This window comes from Anabas testudineus, chromosome 11 (genome assembly GCF_900324465.2).
Source record: "Anabas testudineus chromosome 11, fAnaTes1.2, whole genome shotgun sequence".
NCBI classification, from domain to species: Eukaryota; Metazoa; Chordata; class Actinopteri; order Anabantiformes; family Anabantidae; genus Anabas; species Anabas testudineus.
Genome location: NC_046620.1, coordinates 14146422 through 14164298, shown reverse-complemented (window position 1 = coordinate 14164298; position 17877 = coordinate 14146422). Strand labels below are relative to the sequence as shown.

At 44.0% G+C, this 17877-nt stretch overlaps 2 protein-coding genes across 2 annotated transcripts; both read left to right on the top strand.

Moving 5' to 3' along the window:
• Positions 1 to 83: 83 nt before the first annotated feature.
• On the top strand, positions 84 to 4222 carry LOC113153847 (homeobox protein Hox-A2a). Its single transcript, XM_026347718.1, has 2 exons — positions 84 to 2550; positions 3155 to 4222. The coding sequence occupies exons 1-2, from the start codon at positions 2187 to 2189 to the stop codon at positions 3877 to 3879; spliced, it is 1089 nt and encodes a 362-aa protein (XP_026203503.1). The 5' UTR covers positions 84 to 2186; the 3' UTR covers positions 3880 to 4222.
• A 3578-nt stretch (positions 4223 to 7800) lies between these two features.
• hoxa1a (homeobox A1a) lies at positions 7801 to 9239 on the top strand. Its single transcript, XM_026347747.1, has 2 exons — positions 7801 to 8413; positions 8863 to 9239. The coding sequence occupies exons 1-2, from the start codon at positions 7804 to 7806 to the stop codon at positions 9237 to 9239; spliced, it is 987 nt and encodes a 328-aa protein (XP_026203532.1). The 5' UTR covers positions 7801 to 7803.
• The last annotated feature ends 8638 nt before the right edge of the window (positions 9240 to 17877 follow it).

Here is a 17877-nt window from a genome sequence, read left to right as displayed (position 1 = left end):
ATTTCTGCATCCAACACAGACTGACTCACACGCGCGCACACGCACGCACAGCAAGGCACTGATTTGACCCACATGCGCTATACACAGGTAGCGCACAAATAACGTTTTAACACAAACAGAAGCGTTGTATTTGTTTCGTTACATTTCCATCCGTGGGAAAGTGCTCTTAAATCAATCCTGCTGCAAAGACAAGTGTGTAGGACAGGCTGAGCTCCACCAAATGCCGCCACCCACTCTTTTCCTTGCACACAAAGCCTGTGCGTAATTCCAAAAAAGCCATCCATCTCTTCCCCTAGCAACTCTGTCCCTCGCCACACAGTCTAGTCCGCTTACAAACCTGCGCGTCCACCTAAACGACAAACACACGTCGTTGTGGAAATCGCGGCCACACAATCCAAAGATAAAAGCCAGGTGGAGAAGCTGCTTCGCGCTACTCACCGTTGGCGCATTACAGCCTTCCTCCAAAAAGGAAATGGTCGCATCTTGTGAAGCTGGATTCTTATTTATCTTCTAAAACAGCCCTCCAGCGACAGCATGGGCTATAACTGCGAACAGAAACTGGTTCTAATCTGAGTGGCCAGTGTTTCTCGCCGCTTCCTGGCTGCATTTGATCCGGGGGAGAGTTAGAAGCCTTAAATGTGTTGTGAGGGCACCGAGCTGTCAGACCTTTTGGCGAGTAAGATTGATCGCGCACAGGCTTCCAGGACTCTTTGTTTGGTGTATAAGCAACAAACTGAGAGAGGCCTACCACTTCTCTTCTTCCTCTCTCTTACTCACCAAAACCATTTTTTCTTTTTTTGAATGAAAATACAACATGCACTGCTTGATGAAAAACATCCCGAATGTGGCTTTCACAGATTATTCTGGAAGAACTACAAAACCAAACACTGCAGGGAACAGCCATTCAAAAAAACATCTGCACAATAACGCTGCAGATGAATTTCGTTGTCAATGTTCGAGTGTAACTGTGTTAGTGTTTGCTCCACTGTCATACCATGTAGAATTAATACTGGAAATACAGTGCAAAGTCTTTCTTGGCATTGTAGCAACTGCTAACCCCTGAACACTCTGGTCTTGTCTTGGGCATCCCCATTTTTTTAACATTTTAAAAGTCCTTCTTGGGATAGCAGCTATTTCAAATACAGCTTTAGTTGGACAGTTTGACAAAAAGAAGGAGTGCTTGTGTGTTTAACCCTTTGTTTATTGGTACACATGGGCGAGCTTGACCTCGTTATAAAACCGACCTTTTGTGGAATAAACGAAAAGAGCCACGATCTTCAATATCATATCTGCACATATGTTTTATTATGACATAATAAAACATTAGTGTTTGTGAGTGGGGTTCTGCACGCTATCTGTGAATGCTAAACTGCTGCTGTGTGATGAAATGGTCTGAAGGTGTCATATCTGTCAGTATTAACGTAATGAATGCTCTTTTTATTGCAACACATGTCAGTGGATGCGCTGCATATTTCATTATTACGCATCTTTGCAGAATCACATCTATTCTGGAGTCTGCACTCACTGAATTGTTGTTGGTTTGTTCCTGCCGAGGTGTCTCGATATCAGTTTTTAGGGTGGGTTTTTTTTTTTCTTTCCCCACTTCTGAAGTCTGACTCTTGCCTGCATACATAGCTACTGGCGTGAAATGTGTGTCTGTGTGTGCGTTGGTGGTGGGGGCGTTCTCGACTGACATCCTCAAACAATACGAGAAAGAGGAGTGCACGAATCCGCGCACCCTAGGCTGGGCTCCTTCCTTGTAATAGAGAGCGTCAGCCATTCTTAAAAAACACATTTTGTAGCTTAGTGGACTGGACTGGAAGGGCTAGAGGAGGATAAACTGAGCAGACAAAGATGTAAATAAAAACAGTCGTCCCCTAGCCGAGCGACGCGTTCTTCATCTGAGTTTTTGGATCAATCAGGCAGACAGTGGCTTCTTTTGATTAAACCCCAAATTGTCATTGGGCAGAGGTAATCATGTGACAGGCAATTCGGTCCAATTTCAACCTTGTCTCCATGAATTCAATAGTTTAATAGTAGCTCGGTCACCATACGGCCGTAATCAGTGAAATAGAAAAAACCCCACCAGGAGATTTTTTAAATGTTTTTTTCTTCCTCGTCCTCACTGAGCCGCAACATTTATAAAAACACGCGTGCAAACTTTCCTCGGCTCTCAGGGAGCGGAGATGAATTACGAATTCGAGCGAGAGAGCGGTTTTATCAATAGTCAGCCGTCGCTTGCTGAGTGCCTGACATCTTTCCCCCCTGTCGCTGATTCATTTCAAAGTTCATCAATCAAGAGCTCGACGCTTTCACGCCCGACACTGATTCCTCCTCCCTTTGAGCAGACCATTCCCAGCCTGAATCCGGGCAGCCATCCGCGGCACGGCCGGCCCAGACACAGCCCCGACGGATGCAGCCAGCTGCCCACCGCCTCCTTACCCCCGGAGTACCCGTGGATGCGGGAGAAGAAAGCTTCCAAGAGGAACCACCTGCCGACCTCCACCGCTACCACCATCTCCAATGGATCTGTGTGCTTCTCTCCGAAAGGTGGGTGATTACAGAAGCTGCAAAAAATAAAGTGTTCAGTGTCTGTAGTTAAACCAGAACCGAGCACACAGGCCTATTCCCAAGAAAAAGGGGCAATAATGGTTTTAATCTGACAGATTAATCGTTATTACTTTGCTGTGATTGTGAATGAACCAAGAAAAAAAAAAAAAGTTTGGGTAAAGTTTGGTGATGTAAGATGATTTATTCCCCTAGCCGTAGCATAGTTTTGATGTGTGACAGTAATGAAGAGTGATGGAGTGCCGTTGCCGAAGAGGGCAGCTGGAGCATTCATTAGTATCCCACAACAGCCTGGACCTCACTGCTTTTCCACTGCACCGTGTTTGCTTCGTGCTCACACTGGAGCTCATGTTATACCTAAAACAATCTGATGAGCATCTTTATGCAGAATTAATTTTATGTAGATGGTGCACAGGCTATGAGCTTGGGTCAGTAGCTCCAGCGGCCATTTTGCTGCAGCGTGTTCCAGGCCACTCTCTTCTTGTTTGTGACAGCCACAGCGTTAGATTCACGCACAGTGGGGTTATGTAACTGTTTTAGTGTCCCACATTTTTAATCCCATGCTACCGTGCTGCTTATTCTCCAGGCTCGCCTGAGATTGTGGAGAGCGGTGGGGGAGGAGGGGGCTCCCGTCGGCTGAGGACAGCGTACACCAACACACAGCTGCTGGAGCTGGAGAAAGAGTTCCACTTCAACAAGTATCTGTGCCGACCGAGGAGGGTGGAAATAGCGGCCCTGCTGGACCTGACCGAGAGGCAGGTCAAAGTCTGGTTCCAGAACCGGCGCATGAAGCACAAGCGGCAGACCCAGAGTAAGGAGAACCACAACGGGGAGGGGAAAGGGCCGGGAGCCGAGGACGGCATCCACAGCGAGGAAGAGGACGAGCCCCCCCTGTACGAGCGGAGCGGGGCCCTGCTTGAGAGAGATACCTGCTCCTTTCAGAACAACTCTCTCGGCTCCACGCAGCAGCTCCACAATGGAGAGACGGCGAGCTTTGCTGCTGCGCCGCTGAACAGCAATGACAAAAATCTGAAACATTTTCCCAACCCGTCACCCACTGTTCCGGGCTGCATGTCAACAATGGGCCCGGGCTCGGCATCTGGCCCGGACAATGGCGACAGTCCCCCGGCCCTGGATGTTTCTATACACGATTTTCAACCTTTCTCCTCGGATTCCTGCCTACAGCTCTCCGACGCGGCCTCGCCGAGCTTGTCAGAGTCTCTGGACAGCCCCGTGGACATTTCTACGGACAGTTTCTATTTTTTTTCAGAGTCACTAACTACAATCGACCTGCAGCATCTAAACTATTAACTGAAATCAATCAGAATAACTTTTTTTTTTCTCTCCCTGGACAATAAATATCTGGCTACGATGGTATTAACTCTGATGTTATTTGTATTTCGGCACATTTATTCTGTTGATATTTGACTTGACGATTAATTCAAGGTAAGGATGACACGAAATCACTTAAATAGCTCCACTCAAACGTGACTTGTAGTTACCATAACAAACTGATCTCTTGGAATGGAAATTATGAGTGTATGTGAATAATTATACAGTATTAGGCCTATGGAACCTGGTCATTTTTATTTTTGTATAGCTTCCAATGTCTTGGATATTTTTGTTAGAATACAATTAACTTGCTACAATCTTTCTTCTGGTGTTTGGAGTCGTTTCTTTTTTTTTTTTATTATTCTGTTAAATATGCTTGCGTGAAAGTTTAATGTAGACACTATGCAAAATAAAAGAAGCAGGGCGTCGAGAGATGTAGACGTTATGCAAATTCAACAACAGGTTGGCAATGAATATAAATGTCTGGTCCGCAGTGAGTTGTTAAAACACATGTTTGAGTTGGACTTTTATTAGAGCATTTAATTTATAAATATACATTTATAGAAGACTTTACTGGAACACTTTAAGTGTGTCATTTTCCAAAATAAACACTAAGGTAGTTTAATTTGCTGTTTAAGACTTTGGTACTAAAACTTTTTTTAATGATATAAAATGACTGCTAATTATCTGCCAATTAGCAGCTTATTCAGAAATTATACACCCAAACAGTAGCATTTGTTTAGCTGAATAACTTTTTAAACCCCTAACAGAAAGGTTGGCACTATTTTATGGTACCTTCACAAACACTAAAATAGATTATTTTAATTGCCACCTTCAAACTTCATAGTTTGTTGATAAAAAAGCAAATACGCCGGCACCAGATCTTAGCATGACAGGATTCTTAACATTGTGTGCATGTTGCAGGCGAATACCCGAGCTATGTTTGCCTTCAGGAGCTCATAAATCACTCCGTGGCATGAATGAGACGGACATTAAGGAGACCAATTGTGGCGTAATGTGCACAAATAAAACCCCACTTACATTTTCATATGGGACTCCCCAATTCCTGGGCTAAAAGGGGGCTGAGTCTCTGCATGCGTGTGGTAATAATTCATTTTTATAGCTTGTTTAAACACGGCTCTGGCTCGGCGGCAGCAGTAGCAGCCTGCTAAGGTTATGAAGCTGCACTCTTTTCCCCCCCCGTGTGCTTAAAAAGTAGTCCAAACTCAAAACAGACTACTTGTGGACTACATGTGATTTATCAGACATAGATACTAAATATAGCTCGTTTATGCAGCGAGGACTCATTGTGCAATATTTGGCTTGCTTTATCATAAGAGTGTGTGTGTTTTTCTACAACATTATCGGAGCAGCACTTAGTGTTGCATTGGTAGTAACAAGCCTGACTTCGATGCAAGGATTATGAATGGCCCCTGCTCTATTATATTGCACTTGGAGTTGGCTTATAGGAATCAGTTATTAGCTCATGCACAGCACGACTCAATAGGCTATTCCACTTTAACAGCGCTGCTCCCCAGAACAGCAAAAATAACCACCGGTTGATGCAGGCCTCCGCGGATCGATTCAGAAACTCATCTACACATGTGAAATTCATAAGCACCAGTGCTCAGCGGTTTATCGAATAATCTGGAAGCCATAAGAAGCCAATTGACTGGTTGAACATTAGCCTACTGGGTAACTGGCGTTCGTGTGTGTGTGTGTGTGTGTTTAAGGAGGGGGACAGAGGGGGGGGGGTGTCGTGCACTCCTGCACTCTGACTAACCACAGGGCCAGTATAACCAAATCATTCCGAGACAGCGCGCCTTTTCTGCGCACATGTGTTCACACAAAGAGCCAAGAGCCCTCCACGGCCTGGCGAAAGGCAGGATCCACTGCGCCCACTCACTACTGCTGCAGAGGCAGCTGGGAGGACGAGAGAAGGAAGGGGGGTGGGGGGGGTGGGGGTGTAGTATTGACCCCACTGCGCTTTTTTTTTTCTTTTTTTTTTACGCTGGTGGGAACTTGCATCACCTCTTTACTCTCGTTAATATCCCACGAGTTTGTAGTGATGAAAACTTTAACTAGGGTCTCAAATCTTACGAGAAAACTGCTTCTACTCTCTTTCTGCAGCTATATCCTTCCTAGAAAGTCCGTTCTGGTGAAGTTGCCCCTTTTATGAAAGTAGCTCACTGTAGAAATGCCCCAATGCAAATGAAGCTCTTGCATGAGAAGAGGATCGGCCGCGACATTATGTGCACCTGGTGGTTTTAATGTTGTGGCGGACAGGGCTGAGAACACACAGTGGATGACAGCCTGTTGCACATGTGCCAGTGATACTGACCTCTGTTCACCATAACATTAAAACCACCAGATGTTGTATACTGGAAACACCAAAAGTAAAACTCCCATATGTTGTCACCATATGTATTTGTTATACTAATAACATGTAAGCATTAGGTTACAACAGCTTGGTGTAAACTGCACACTCAACTCAAATACTCAAATATAGTACAAGCACCTCAATAAAACATACTGCATTGTACGTGAATGAACGTTCATAGTTACTTTCTACTTCTTGGGTGCCACAGTGTAAATATTTTTCCGTGTTAGACCGTTGGGGGCGCTCGTCTCTCCATCTCCATCTGATCCTCTCCTTTTCCTCTTCCTTCTTCCCTTCCTCCTCCTCAGCCCTCCCCCTCTCTCTTCTCCCTTCCTGAGTCCCGCACACAGCTTTTCGCTGCCGCAGCTCTCCCACGCACACAAACCCCTCTCCCCTTCTCGACGCCGCTTCTCGTTGCCATTAATTTCTCCAGCAGCTTTATTTGATGAACTTAACAGGATAATCAGCCCACGTTCTCACCTCAGGCTACGGGCACATTAAGAGCTCTACGATGGGCCCCCACATTATGGAATCATTTGATCACTATACGTGCATAATGAATACATTGTGGGATGAGAGCAGGGTTGATAGCAGACCCCATGACCCTGAGTGAAAAAAAAAAAAAAATTAATACCACATCATCTTGGTGTTTAATATGTTGCACTTGTCGGCACATCACCTGTGACCTCCCCACAAGAAGTGAAAAGCAGCCGAACATTTCTAATGCGACCTTGATGGGGGTGACAAAGTTATGAAAGAGCTCTCTTTGACTGAACAAAAGTACTTTCTGTGTGTGTCAGTCAAACTGTGGCAATATTTGCTGAGTAAATCCCTCCCAGTGTTAAAGCGTGAAACACTTCGCATCGGAATGGGACACTGATAGCCTGTGGCAGTGACACTGAGCCATACATCTGTCTAGGAGACAATGACACTATTACACATATGACATCACGGCTCTACAGGCACGCACAGCCGCGTGCCCGCCAACACACATGCGCACACACGTCCGTTCTCCTGTCTATTCCAAAAATACAGTACCTGAGGTCAAAGTGCTAGGTGGTCCTCGTGGAGAGGTCGCCCAGGGGGTGAGACGTTAATCTTTTCCCCGGGTTGGAGAGTGCACAGCCAGGGTTAGAAGACGCCGTGTTCTCGGTTCCCGGCTCCTCATGCGACCCCCGAGCTGTCCACCGCCGTCTGCCTCCCAGCTCATTGTTTGCTTGGCCAATACATTAGTGGCGACGCGCGTCACCTTGATCGACGAGCGCCTGGAATTTAAATAGCCACTCAAACACCAATCTGTCACCGGCTAAGGGGATAAGGACAAGTACCTGACTGGCTGACCCGGGCTCACGTGACAACGCCCGTTCATTGATATCGGGCCGTGCGCCCCCCTCCTTCCTCTGATAAGACCAGAGTATAGGTAAAGGTTGGCACGGTCACTCGGGGTAAGAGGGGAGAGAGTGAGAGATCAGAGGGTGTCTGTAGAGCGGACGGTCCCTCGGCCCCGGTAGAGCAATGCTACAATGAGCAGCTTCTTCGACTATTCGGTGATGAGCGGTGAAGGTGGTTCATGCTCGGTCAGGGCTTTCCACTCGGACCACGGGATTACAACTTTCCAGTCCTGCGCGCTCACTGTCAACAACTGCGGGGCGGATGACCGCTTTATTGAAAGCAGGGCGTCCCCTGACGGCATCTCTCACCAGCCCGGGTCGTCATACCAGTCCACAGTGAGCTCTCTAGGTCTCGCCTATGGGCCCCACCCGGCCTGCAGCTCCAGCTATGGACCCCAAAGTTTCTGTGCTACGTATAACCACTACACTCTGAACCAGGAAGTAGACTCCACACCAGGATTCCCCCAGTGCGGCCCACTGATGTACTCGGGTAACATCTCCTCTTCCGTGGTCTCTCAGCATCGCCAAGGTTACAGTGCCGCCCCCCTGGGTCAGCTGCAGTATGCCCATGCTGCCTATGGCGGCGGGCACGAGCAAACAACCCCTTTTCCCGGGTGCTCAAACCCGCTGTCACCTCTGCATGCGGCTCACCTGGAGTCGTGTTGTTCACCTCTATCAGAGGGCGCATCTTCTGCACAGACCTTCGACTGGATGAAAGTCAAGAGGAACCCACCAAAAACAGGTGGGTACTATGTCAGTGGCAAGAGTGTCTATATATTATGTCTGCAATCAGGTCTGGATTATAACTGATCCAAACTCTTTAAGCTTTAACATGTTTTCCATGTGAGTGAGTGTGAATAGCTCGAGGGTATCAAAGCTGCATAAGTCACGCTGTTAGGTTCAGATTTGACACTTCATGACTGATTGCGCCAACTTCATAATTAATATGCTATAAGCGTTGACATAAAGCTGACAATACATCTCATTTTATAGTGAAGCATTATATTGCACACAGTAGCAGAGTTCCTTTAGACCTAATATAGATCAGATCATGTTTCAGAGTTATTGACATTAAATGACTGCTGCGTAAAAGTCGCTCCCAGCCACAAGCGGTTGTCTAATGACTCGTGTGTTGGGTGCAGAAACATGTTAAATATAAAATTTCACCGTGATTTGTTTCTCTGTCTGTAGGAAGGTCGGGGGAATACGGCTATGGGGGTCAGCCGAACACAGTCCGGACCAACTTCACCACCAAGCAGCTAACGGAGTTGGAGAAAGAGTTCCACTTTAACAAGTACCTGACCCGAGCTCGACGTGTAGAGATTGCCGCTGCGCTGCAGCTGAATGAGACTCAGGTGAAAATCTGGTTCCAGAACCGGAGGATGAAGCAGAAGAAGCGGGAGAAGGAGGGGCTACTGCCGACCAAAGCTGAAACCTCTGACCTGGGAGAGCTCACTCAAGAAAAAATGGACGATGCAGCATCAGAGAAATCTGTCTCGGCTCCCTCTACTCCTTCTCCCGCATCCACGGTGTCACCCAACGGGGCTGATCCTTACTCCTCCAATTAAGAATCAACTGTCTCTATACCTCTCTGGGCCACAGGCGCCCTAACTATACCTACGCTCACAGCGGGGTGCATTGAAGCCAAAGTTCTGAATGATGGATAGCTTATGTGAACACTTATGATGACTTAATGCACTATGCGGAACTTTGGACAATTAGTATTTCTGGGTTTTATATTGTGTGTTACGTTCAAAGGAACAAGAGACTTGCAGTCAAAACAAATATAGGTAATGGTTTTAAAAAGCGCCCACATACTTTTAAAACTTCACTAAGGTAGGCACTGCACCAGAATTACAAAAGAAATGAACTCCATCCACACACACACACACACACAGACACACACACCTGACTACTGCTTCTGAATTTCCCAATGTAACGTCACAAGCTGCACACACGAATACCTCAACCGTGCCCAACTTGTGCCCAGTTTGATTGCACTGGATGTCGCCAATTAGGCATCACCCAATCAACGAGATGACCTCGTGTATTAATTGTTATAGAGTGAATTGTTATAGTTGCGCCTTAATCACTGTCACTTCTGTGCTGTAGGCCCTCGTGTTTGTGTGTCACCATTGTCTGAATGTCTACTGTATGAGATTTCCATGATGCTTTATGCTCTCATGTGTTATTTACGGGGCGCTGAGTTTTATCAGTTGGTGGACCGGTCATTTATGACCATGTACAGTTTGTCCCAGGCTGTTATCTATTTAATCCAGAGGAGCACATGCACAATGTTTTAGGCCAGGGAGACGTTTACTGGTTAATCATTATAGTGTATTAAAGTGCGTTTACATTTAAAAACGCTTTGTGTCATTGATGAGGGTGAAGTGTTGGGGAAAGACAGACGTAGAAGCTCGTTTCAAAGGATTTTAAAGCAAACCCATCAGATTTATGTTGTCCCCGACAGACAGAAAAGCAAAGCCCCGTCCACGTTCCCGGCGTCTGAGAAGCTACACGTGTTTCAGAGTCTCTCAATGTATGCGGCCGTGCGCGCTCCCGTCCCTGGGGGCAAAGAGATATTGGCATTATAAAGGCACGTTTATCCACGGAGGAGATGAGGGCGCGGACGTCAGCGTCGTTTGTGATGACAACCTTATCGAGCTCTCGGCTTATTGAGAGGGGCAAAAAAAAAAAAAGAAACTCTTATTGATTAAAACATCGAGGTTGGACTATCGACAAGGATGAGGCCCCACTGCTCATATCAGCGTCAGCTCCTTAGTTCTCCAAGTTTCACGGAGGTGTCATCATCCCCACCTGATGATAAGCTGAACAGTGAAAGCTTGCAGCACTGAATAGCACATAGGCTCCGTCATATTTCTTCAACAGAAGCTATTATTTCAATCTCTACTATAAATGCTACATTTAGGAACAAAGACTATTAAGAGAGTACCAAATATTTAAATCAGCTTCTAAGCAAAAATAAATATAGTGATAGTTCTCCAGCTTCTTAACCTACGTGACTCTAATCTGGACACTCAGTGTTGTTGTAGATTTTTCACGTTTACTTATATTTAACTCTTTCTCCTTTGCAAATAAAAACAAAATTGTTCCCATGTGAGAGGGAAACTGCTTAAGACTCATGATGAGGGACAATCACCTTTAAGTTGAATCAACCTGCAGGACCTGCTCGGTGGGAGCTGAGGCTGCAGCACAGCGGCTCAGTCTAATTAATAAAAACTAACATGGAGATGGAAAAATAAGTTATAGATAAACTTTTTAAAAATGAATTTCACCTCTATTACATTTGATATTGTTAATTCTTTGCGCTGTGTGATTTCATGCCTTCAGATTGAATGAACCAGTAACAAGATTAGTTCAGTTACTGCAAACTCCCTCATTTTGTTATCAGGAGTGTTTCGGTACAAATAGTGAAGTAGGTCGGTAACACGGACTTGTTCCTCATGGGTCTGTTTGTGAGAGATCTGTATTTTGGAACAAAATAAAATCCAAAATATTTAAATCAATATTAAAATGTTTTTTTCTTTTGGCACAGAAACTACTACAATCTTAATTTTAACAAGTCGTCGGTAGTGTGCTAATTTAATGTGTCTGTGACATTTTATTTTATGTTGTCATTAAATAATGACACACTTCATTATTTTTAATTGGATAAATTGTTTGAGTGTTTGAACATTTTAGGGAAAATCTTGTTGCTGTGCTCGATTCTTTTTATTTAAGTCGGAACAATAATGCATGTTTTAGATTAGGAAGGAGAGCTCCATCCCAATAACGTAAATAAAACCTATGGTTCCAAGTCATTTGGAACACAGATGAATATACTAAATGTTGTTTTTAAGTTTGTGTAAAAGTCAAATAACCAGTTTTAACACTTTGTTTAAATTCAAACAACACATTACATTATTTGACAAATTATTTTCTCATGAAAGTTTATTATAATTTATTTAAACATGTGGTTTGGAAAACGTTAATTTCTCTGTCGGATCCGCAGAACACGTTTTTTTTTAAAAGTCAACAAGGTCCCCGAAGCCCAGTTCTAAGAAGTTGAAGCTCCACATTCTCCCTCCACAGGCCCCTGTGCGCTATGCTGGAGCCACGCAGAGCGCATTAGAATCGCAGCCGACCCACAAAAGAAACCCTGGGGTCATCTCTCGGTCACTGTTTGAGTTTGTTGTCACAGGCACATTCAAACCTAAACAGCAGTTTACAGACCACAGTGGGCAAACAACCCCTTCAACAGCGCCGTCACAGGCCAGCTCCGAGGATCCTGTCCGACTGAAACACTTTTAGACTCCGTGTTAAACGTTAAAAAGGATCTGAGGCTTGTTAAATTAGGACGTTTCTACCGGTGCCACTGTCGAAATGTGGTCCAACGCGGCTGATGGTTCCCATTAAGGCCCTGAGATAAACACATGGGCGATGACAGATGTGTGACGCAAACCATTAAGGCTTTGTGAAGGAGGAATACACGTTTAAAACATCTGACCTAAGAAGGTGACACAGTGTGATGGAGATGTGCGTCCTTGATGTGGCTTAAAATACACGTGCGCTTTGTGCCAACCACACATTTCAAATAAATTGTATAGAAATAAGGATTTTTATTCATATTTTTTAGGTCACATTAAACTTTTCATTATCTTTTCACATGAAAGTTGACAGTGAAGCTCAATTACACTACCCTGAATTTTCATCAGGAAAACTGGGTGAACTAAACGGCAAAATGAATAAATAAATAAAATCTGTTTTTGAAACTCAAAATATTCATGTAGCTTACTTCATAGAAAAATTGACCATGTAATTTAAACGGTTTTCGCATTTTCAAGCATAGATATAATTTAATAATTTACTAAATGCCACAGCATTACAGGAGAGAACTCCTTATTTAAAACACATTTTTTTAAATACTGAAAAGAAAATTACGGTTGGGCAAAAATATATATATATTTTTGCACTTTCTATTTAGATTTTATATTTATGGTATTGTCATTTATTTTGAAATGTTAAATTCGGACCCATACGGACCTGACTTTAAAAATTAAAATGGGCTTTTCATTTAGAAAGCAATGGAATCTCAATGCTAACAATACTCCTCTATGTTTAACACATCTCAGACTTAACTTTGATTTAATATTATGTTTTCTTTTCTGCGCAATAACAACATTGAGGAGCTTCTATTATAGTAATAAATAACATCTAATAATGACTTTATTACTTAGCCTGTCAGGGCCCATTTAACCTCTTCAAATTCCTTTTATACATCTACAGCCGAGCTTCAGTTGGTTAAAGCTTAAGATTACTGTCTACAGCAACATGACAAAAAAACTTGGAAAATCCTCTGCAAATCCTTCTCTAACACTTTTCACAATGCCTGTTCACTCTAAGACTGTGTGAAAGCACTTATGGCATAAGCAGCTTGCGACAATGTGACTTATTTCAACAGAAGTTACCACTGGATACAGATGATTAGTGGGACATGATGCAAAGTTGACAACAAGATTCCACCAGCACCTGAGAGTGTGCAGGTATTTGTCTATGAAACACACACGCACGCACTTTCAGGCACAGACATGAACAGGGGGGGAAAACATTTGAGGTTGTACATAAACAAATACAAATACAGGTGCTTGAAGATATTAAGGTCAGGAACAAGATGGCACATGCATGCACAGGCACACAAACACACGCGCACAGACAGAGACGCAGAGTCTCTCAACCTCTAAAGCCTCTCAGCCCGCCTTGTTTATTTTATTTTCTCAAAGACTCTGTGTGTTTGCCTGTGTGCAAATAACACACACACGTGCGCACACACACACACACACACACACACACAACCACCTAGGTTGAGGAATACAGGCAGTAAATGTTTTTACAGAGAGATAGGCCAAGCCATGTCAATATATGTATCAAACCTTATGGCTTTATGGGTTATGCATCAATTCTCCAGTATAAAAGAAAATCATAGGTCACCAAAGGCCAATAAAGATGATCACGAAAGTAGTCAGTCTTTATAGGCCTCTGCAGGGTGCACCTTCACAGTTCGTACTGTGCTTTTATCGATAAAACTTAGGTGTTGTTTGTTTATGGTCAGCTATGGTTCTCTGTCCTACGTCGACGCAGTTTGAACATGGAACAAAAATCAAACCAAGAAAGTGAGACACACCGTTCCTACTCTCACACAGACGGACTCTGTCTACATACACACAGCAGCAGACAGAAAGTCCTAGTTGTCCAGAGAAGCAGAGGCGGACAGACAGAAGTCACTCATCAGGCTAGCTGAGGTATTGGCACGTCTGTGCTCATTGACCACTCCCCTGTTGTGATTGGCAGCCAAAATGAATTCCTCCATCGACAGACATGCGTCTCTATGTGCCAATAAAGGCGCAGAGCCGATGGAGGGATTGACAGTATGATGGAGGAAGTGAAGGAGAGAAAGGAAAGGAGAGATGACATCATGTGGTCAGTGGTTCTCTGTCCTGCTGCTTCTACGTACAGGTATGCGACGCTGGTTCGGAGATGGTAGCTGGGATATGAGAGAGTTCCAAAGACGAGGAAAGCAGGGTCAAAGGCTGACTGGAGCGCTGGTCATCCACAGCTGTACAACAGAACTCACCTCAAGGAGTTGTCTGCAGTTGTCTTTAAGCTCCCTTTTGTCTTTTGAAGCAGTCCTGCTTTGGAGTGACACAAAGATGCGAAAGAGGAGAGCACAGCCAGGAAGCCTGAGCAGGTCTGAGGCCCAGAAGAGGATGAGGACAGGGTGAAGCGCAGCAGTCTAGAGACATGGGTCCATCCATCACATATGTCCTGACCTCAGCTTGACCCCAGCATGGCAGCCAATGAGGCGCCCTCATCCCCTAAAGAAAGAAACCCCCCCACCACACATGCACAGACACCCACACACACTTATCTACCCACACACACACATGCAGAAGGGATCGGGTGACACTTAGTGGAGTCTGGGTGCTCTTTGTGTTAGCCATCGTTGCTTCCCAGAATCCTTTGTTTTTAAGTGACTAATGTGAGTACCAACACCTGACAGACAAGCTGTTGATCCTGTCTCTCTTTCTCTACCTCACACACACACACACACACACACACACACACACACACACACACACACACACCGGACAGGAATAACCACCATGGAATCCTGGTTAAAAATATACACGGGTCAGAGCATCGTGAAATGAATTAGACAGACAACAATTGTCTTTAACCTGAGTTTTATCTGCACTGAACGTGATCAGCTGCTTACACTAGCATTCCCTGCAAATACAAATACAGGGTTCTGGCTTTTCAGTATTTTGGAAATACAACTTAATGTGCTTAAGATTTGCTTAAATACCCCGATGAAAAATTGGCTAAGCAATACTATTATACTTTTCTTCTCTGAATATACGTCACGTGCATGTATGTCACTCTGTAGAAAGATGAGGGCATAGAGTTAGATGTCAGTTTCACATATAGAACCCCCTAATACAATTGAGGAGGTCTTTGTCTCAGTCTTCGGAGGGAAAAAGAACCCACAGTCAAGTCCCAGAGACTTAGTAGGAAGGAGTCTTATTTGAAAGGAGAAACCTCATGCTCAGGGCAGAGTCAGAACGCACAACATTCAGTGGAGTTGTTGCCGGCCTGTACGAGCTTAAAGCGACACACTGAAGAGCTGATAAAATCCATCACTGGTAAAGGATGTGCTCTGGATGGTTGGAAGGATGCTGCCACTCTGCACCTGCATGCAGCACCTTCACCACTAACTATGTGTGCTTATGTTTTGTCCTTCTTTCTTTTCCTGTTCACTTATTTTTATTGTATTTTTATTTAATAACCTACACCATTGACTAGTGATTTTAGACTTAATACAGTAATCTAAATGCACTTACAGTAATACTGAATGTAGAACTTTATACAGTCTTTACTTCATAGTCTATACTGATAAAAGTGAGGGGGTTCCCAAATAATGGATGACATCATGCAAATTATATGAAAAATGATATTTAGTCATTCCACTGTCATTTAGAAATAGATAATCTTACACCTTTAACAAGCTGACAGCCTGTGATTGCTGGCCATCAACATCTAACAAATGTTTAGCTCCAGTGACCGACCACATGCAGCGCTCTAGAGGTCACATTATCCGCTGAAGGCTAACCATGCAAATTTAAGCACATCTACAGTTACTGTGTTAGAAAACACAACATGTTGTAACAGAGTTTTTACTGGGAAAAAAAAATTGTCCCAGAGACTGTCAATCCCCACTTAAAGCTCCTTGACAACTTTAACGCGTCCCGCAGTAGTCTGTCCAATGAACAAGCATGAAATAAATTCACAGTATGTTAACCCTTAATCATCAATTTAAGTTTGGTGTTGTGGCCAAACTCCTTTACTTCATCGTCAGTGTTCGTGCCGCACTAGCGGTTTAGGCCACAAATGTACTGTCTGGATCTTTTATTGTCCGAATTTGATCTATTCAGTCCAATACCATTTGCAAAATCTTACTGAGCGTCATATTTTTTTTAATTGATCTCATTCATGTATAGAGAGAGCCAACAGGAAGTCAGCTGGCTCCGTGCTAGTATGAAAGCTCCATCAGCCCAAAAATGTGGAAGTCTGCAGAACAGTATGGGCTCATCTGAAGATTAATAGGGTGCCTAGTCTCAGAAGTACAGATAATACAGTTTTATAGTTTTTTTCGTCAAGCCAAGCAAATTGAGTTGCTTTGTACTGTATCAAATTTCATAGTGGGACCTTTTGTTATGCTTGTTGTATTTTTCCTATTGATCCAAAGATGTGAGATTAACACACAAAGCCAAAGCATAATCCCAAACCCTAAACTGCACAGGCAGCAATACACCCAGTCTTTCCTGAGTACATGCCAATAAGTGAGTAGAGTCAAGTCTTTGATAACAAGGGCCGGCCTTTGGTCTCATGAATAGGTGAAGTAGCATGTGTTAAAATGGCCTCAAGGAGATTGCTAACACATCACAAAAAAGAAAGACAGAACCACAGTCACCGCTTTCACACACTAATACGTACACACACAGCCCCGGGGCAGAAGAAACTTTTCAACACCTCAGATTAAACATCTACGTGTCAGAGTGAGTTTGGAGATACGTGAGCTTTGCAGTCTGCTGGGGGCGACGTGCAGCGATTGTCAGGATGTTTGAGATTACCCGACACCGTTTTACCTGAGAACCACCTGTCAGTTATCCCCAGAAGAAGAGCAATGGCGCTCACGTGCGTTGTGACAGAAGACCACTGGAAACATAATATGGGAGGGATTAGGGACCAATTTGTGTGTTAACTGACACAAAATGGAGCGCTTAGCCTCTTTGATGGTTGCTGACACACCAGGTCACACCAGCAAATTTAGATACTTTTCAGCAAAAGTTGACACAAGTTGCGCTTCCTAGGTCTCATTTTCTACCAGTTGTTTGACGTATTAGGACATTTAAGTTAATACTAGCACTAACTGAAATATTTCACCATAGTCATCACATGAGCAGTCCCATCAGAAGCAAAGTCAAGTTTACTGATCCCCATTACTTGACTGCTTCAGTGCTTTTTATAAGTGTTTTGATGTCACAAACTTTACACACACAGCTGTAAAGCCAGCATGGATGTTAAAACAAGCTGCGTTAATACTGCGGCTTGTTATTGTAGAGAATGACGAGGATGTTTCAGTGACAGATGTAAGGCTTAGTGTAACTCTGAGCCTCTCATTTGTATGTGCCCTGAGGCGCATCACACTGTGGGAGTCTGAGGCGGAGTGAAACTATGCATTGATAGGCTGCCTGTCCCCTTTAGGCAAAGAGCAGTGTAGATTTGAATATCCAACGCCCCTAATGGTAAGCTTAGCAAGACTAATTGACAATAAGCCAAATCTGTGAGATACTGTATGTTTATGGTTGTGTAAACATACTGTAGATAGATAAAGCTTCTTATCACACTTTTAGAGCTAAGATGCTGACTCAGCAACAGTAGCCATAAAAACCCTCTGAAAACTGTGAAAGTGGAAGTTCTCCTATTTTTTCTGCATCATTAATGGTGATCATGAGCCTCATACTGTCATACTGACCACCCAAAGTACAGGTAGTCCTGAGCAGAGCGGTGGAAAAACACCACTGCTAACCTGAGCAGGTAAGTGCAACTGTACCCTACTTGGTGCAGAAATGGAGGTCCACTAATGAA

Excerpts from the sequence above, each read along its gene's own strand:
- hoxa1a (XM_026347747.1), top strand. The coding sequence starts at position 7,804 with ATGAGCAGCTTCTTCGACTATTCGGTGATGAGCGGTGAAGGTGGTTCA. Across the intron at positions 8,414-8,862 it reads GAGGAACCCACCAAAAACAG|GAAGGTCGGGGGAATACGGC; the intron begins GTGGGTACTATG and ends CTCTGTCTGTAG.
- LOC113153847 (XM_026347718.1), top strand. The coding sequence starts at position 2,187 with ATGAATTACGAATTCGAGCGAGAGAGCGGTTTTATCAATAGTCAGCCG. Across the intron at positions 2,551-3,154 it reads TGTGTGCTTCTCTCCGAAAG|GCTCGCCTGAGATTGTGGAG; the intron begins GTGGGTGATTAC and ends CTTATTCTCCAG.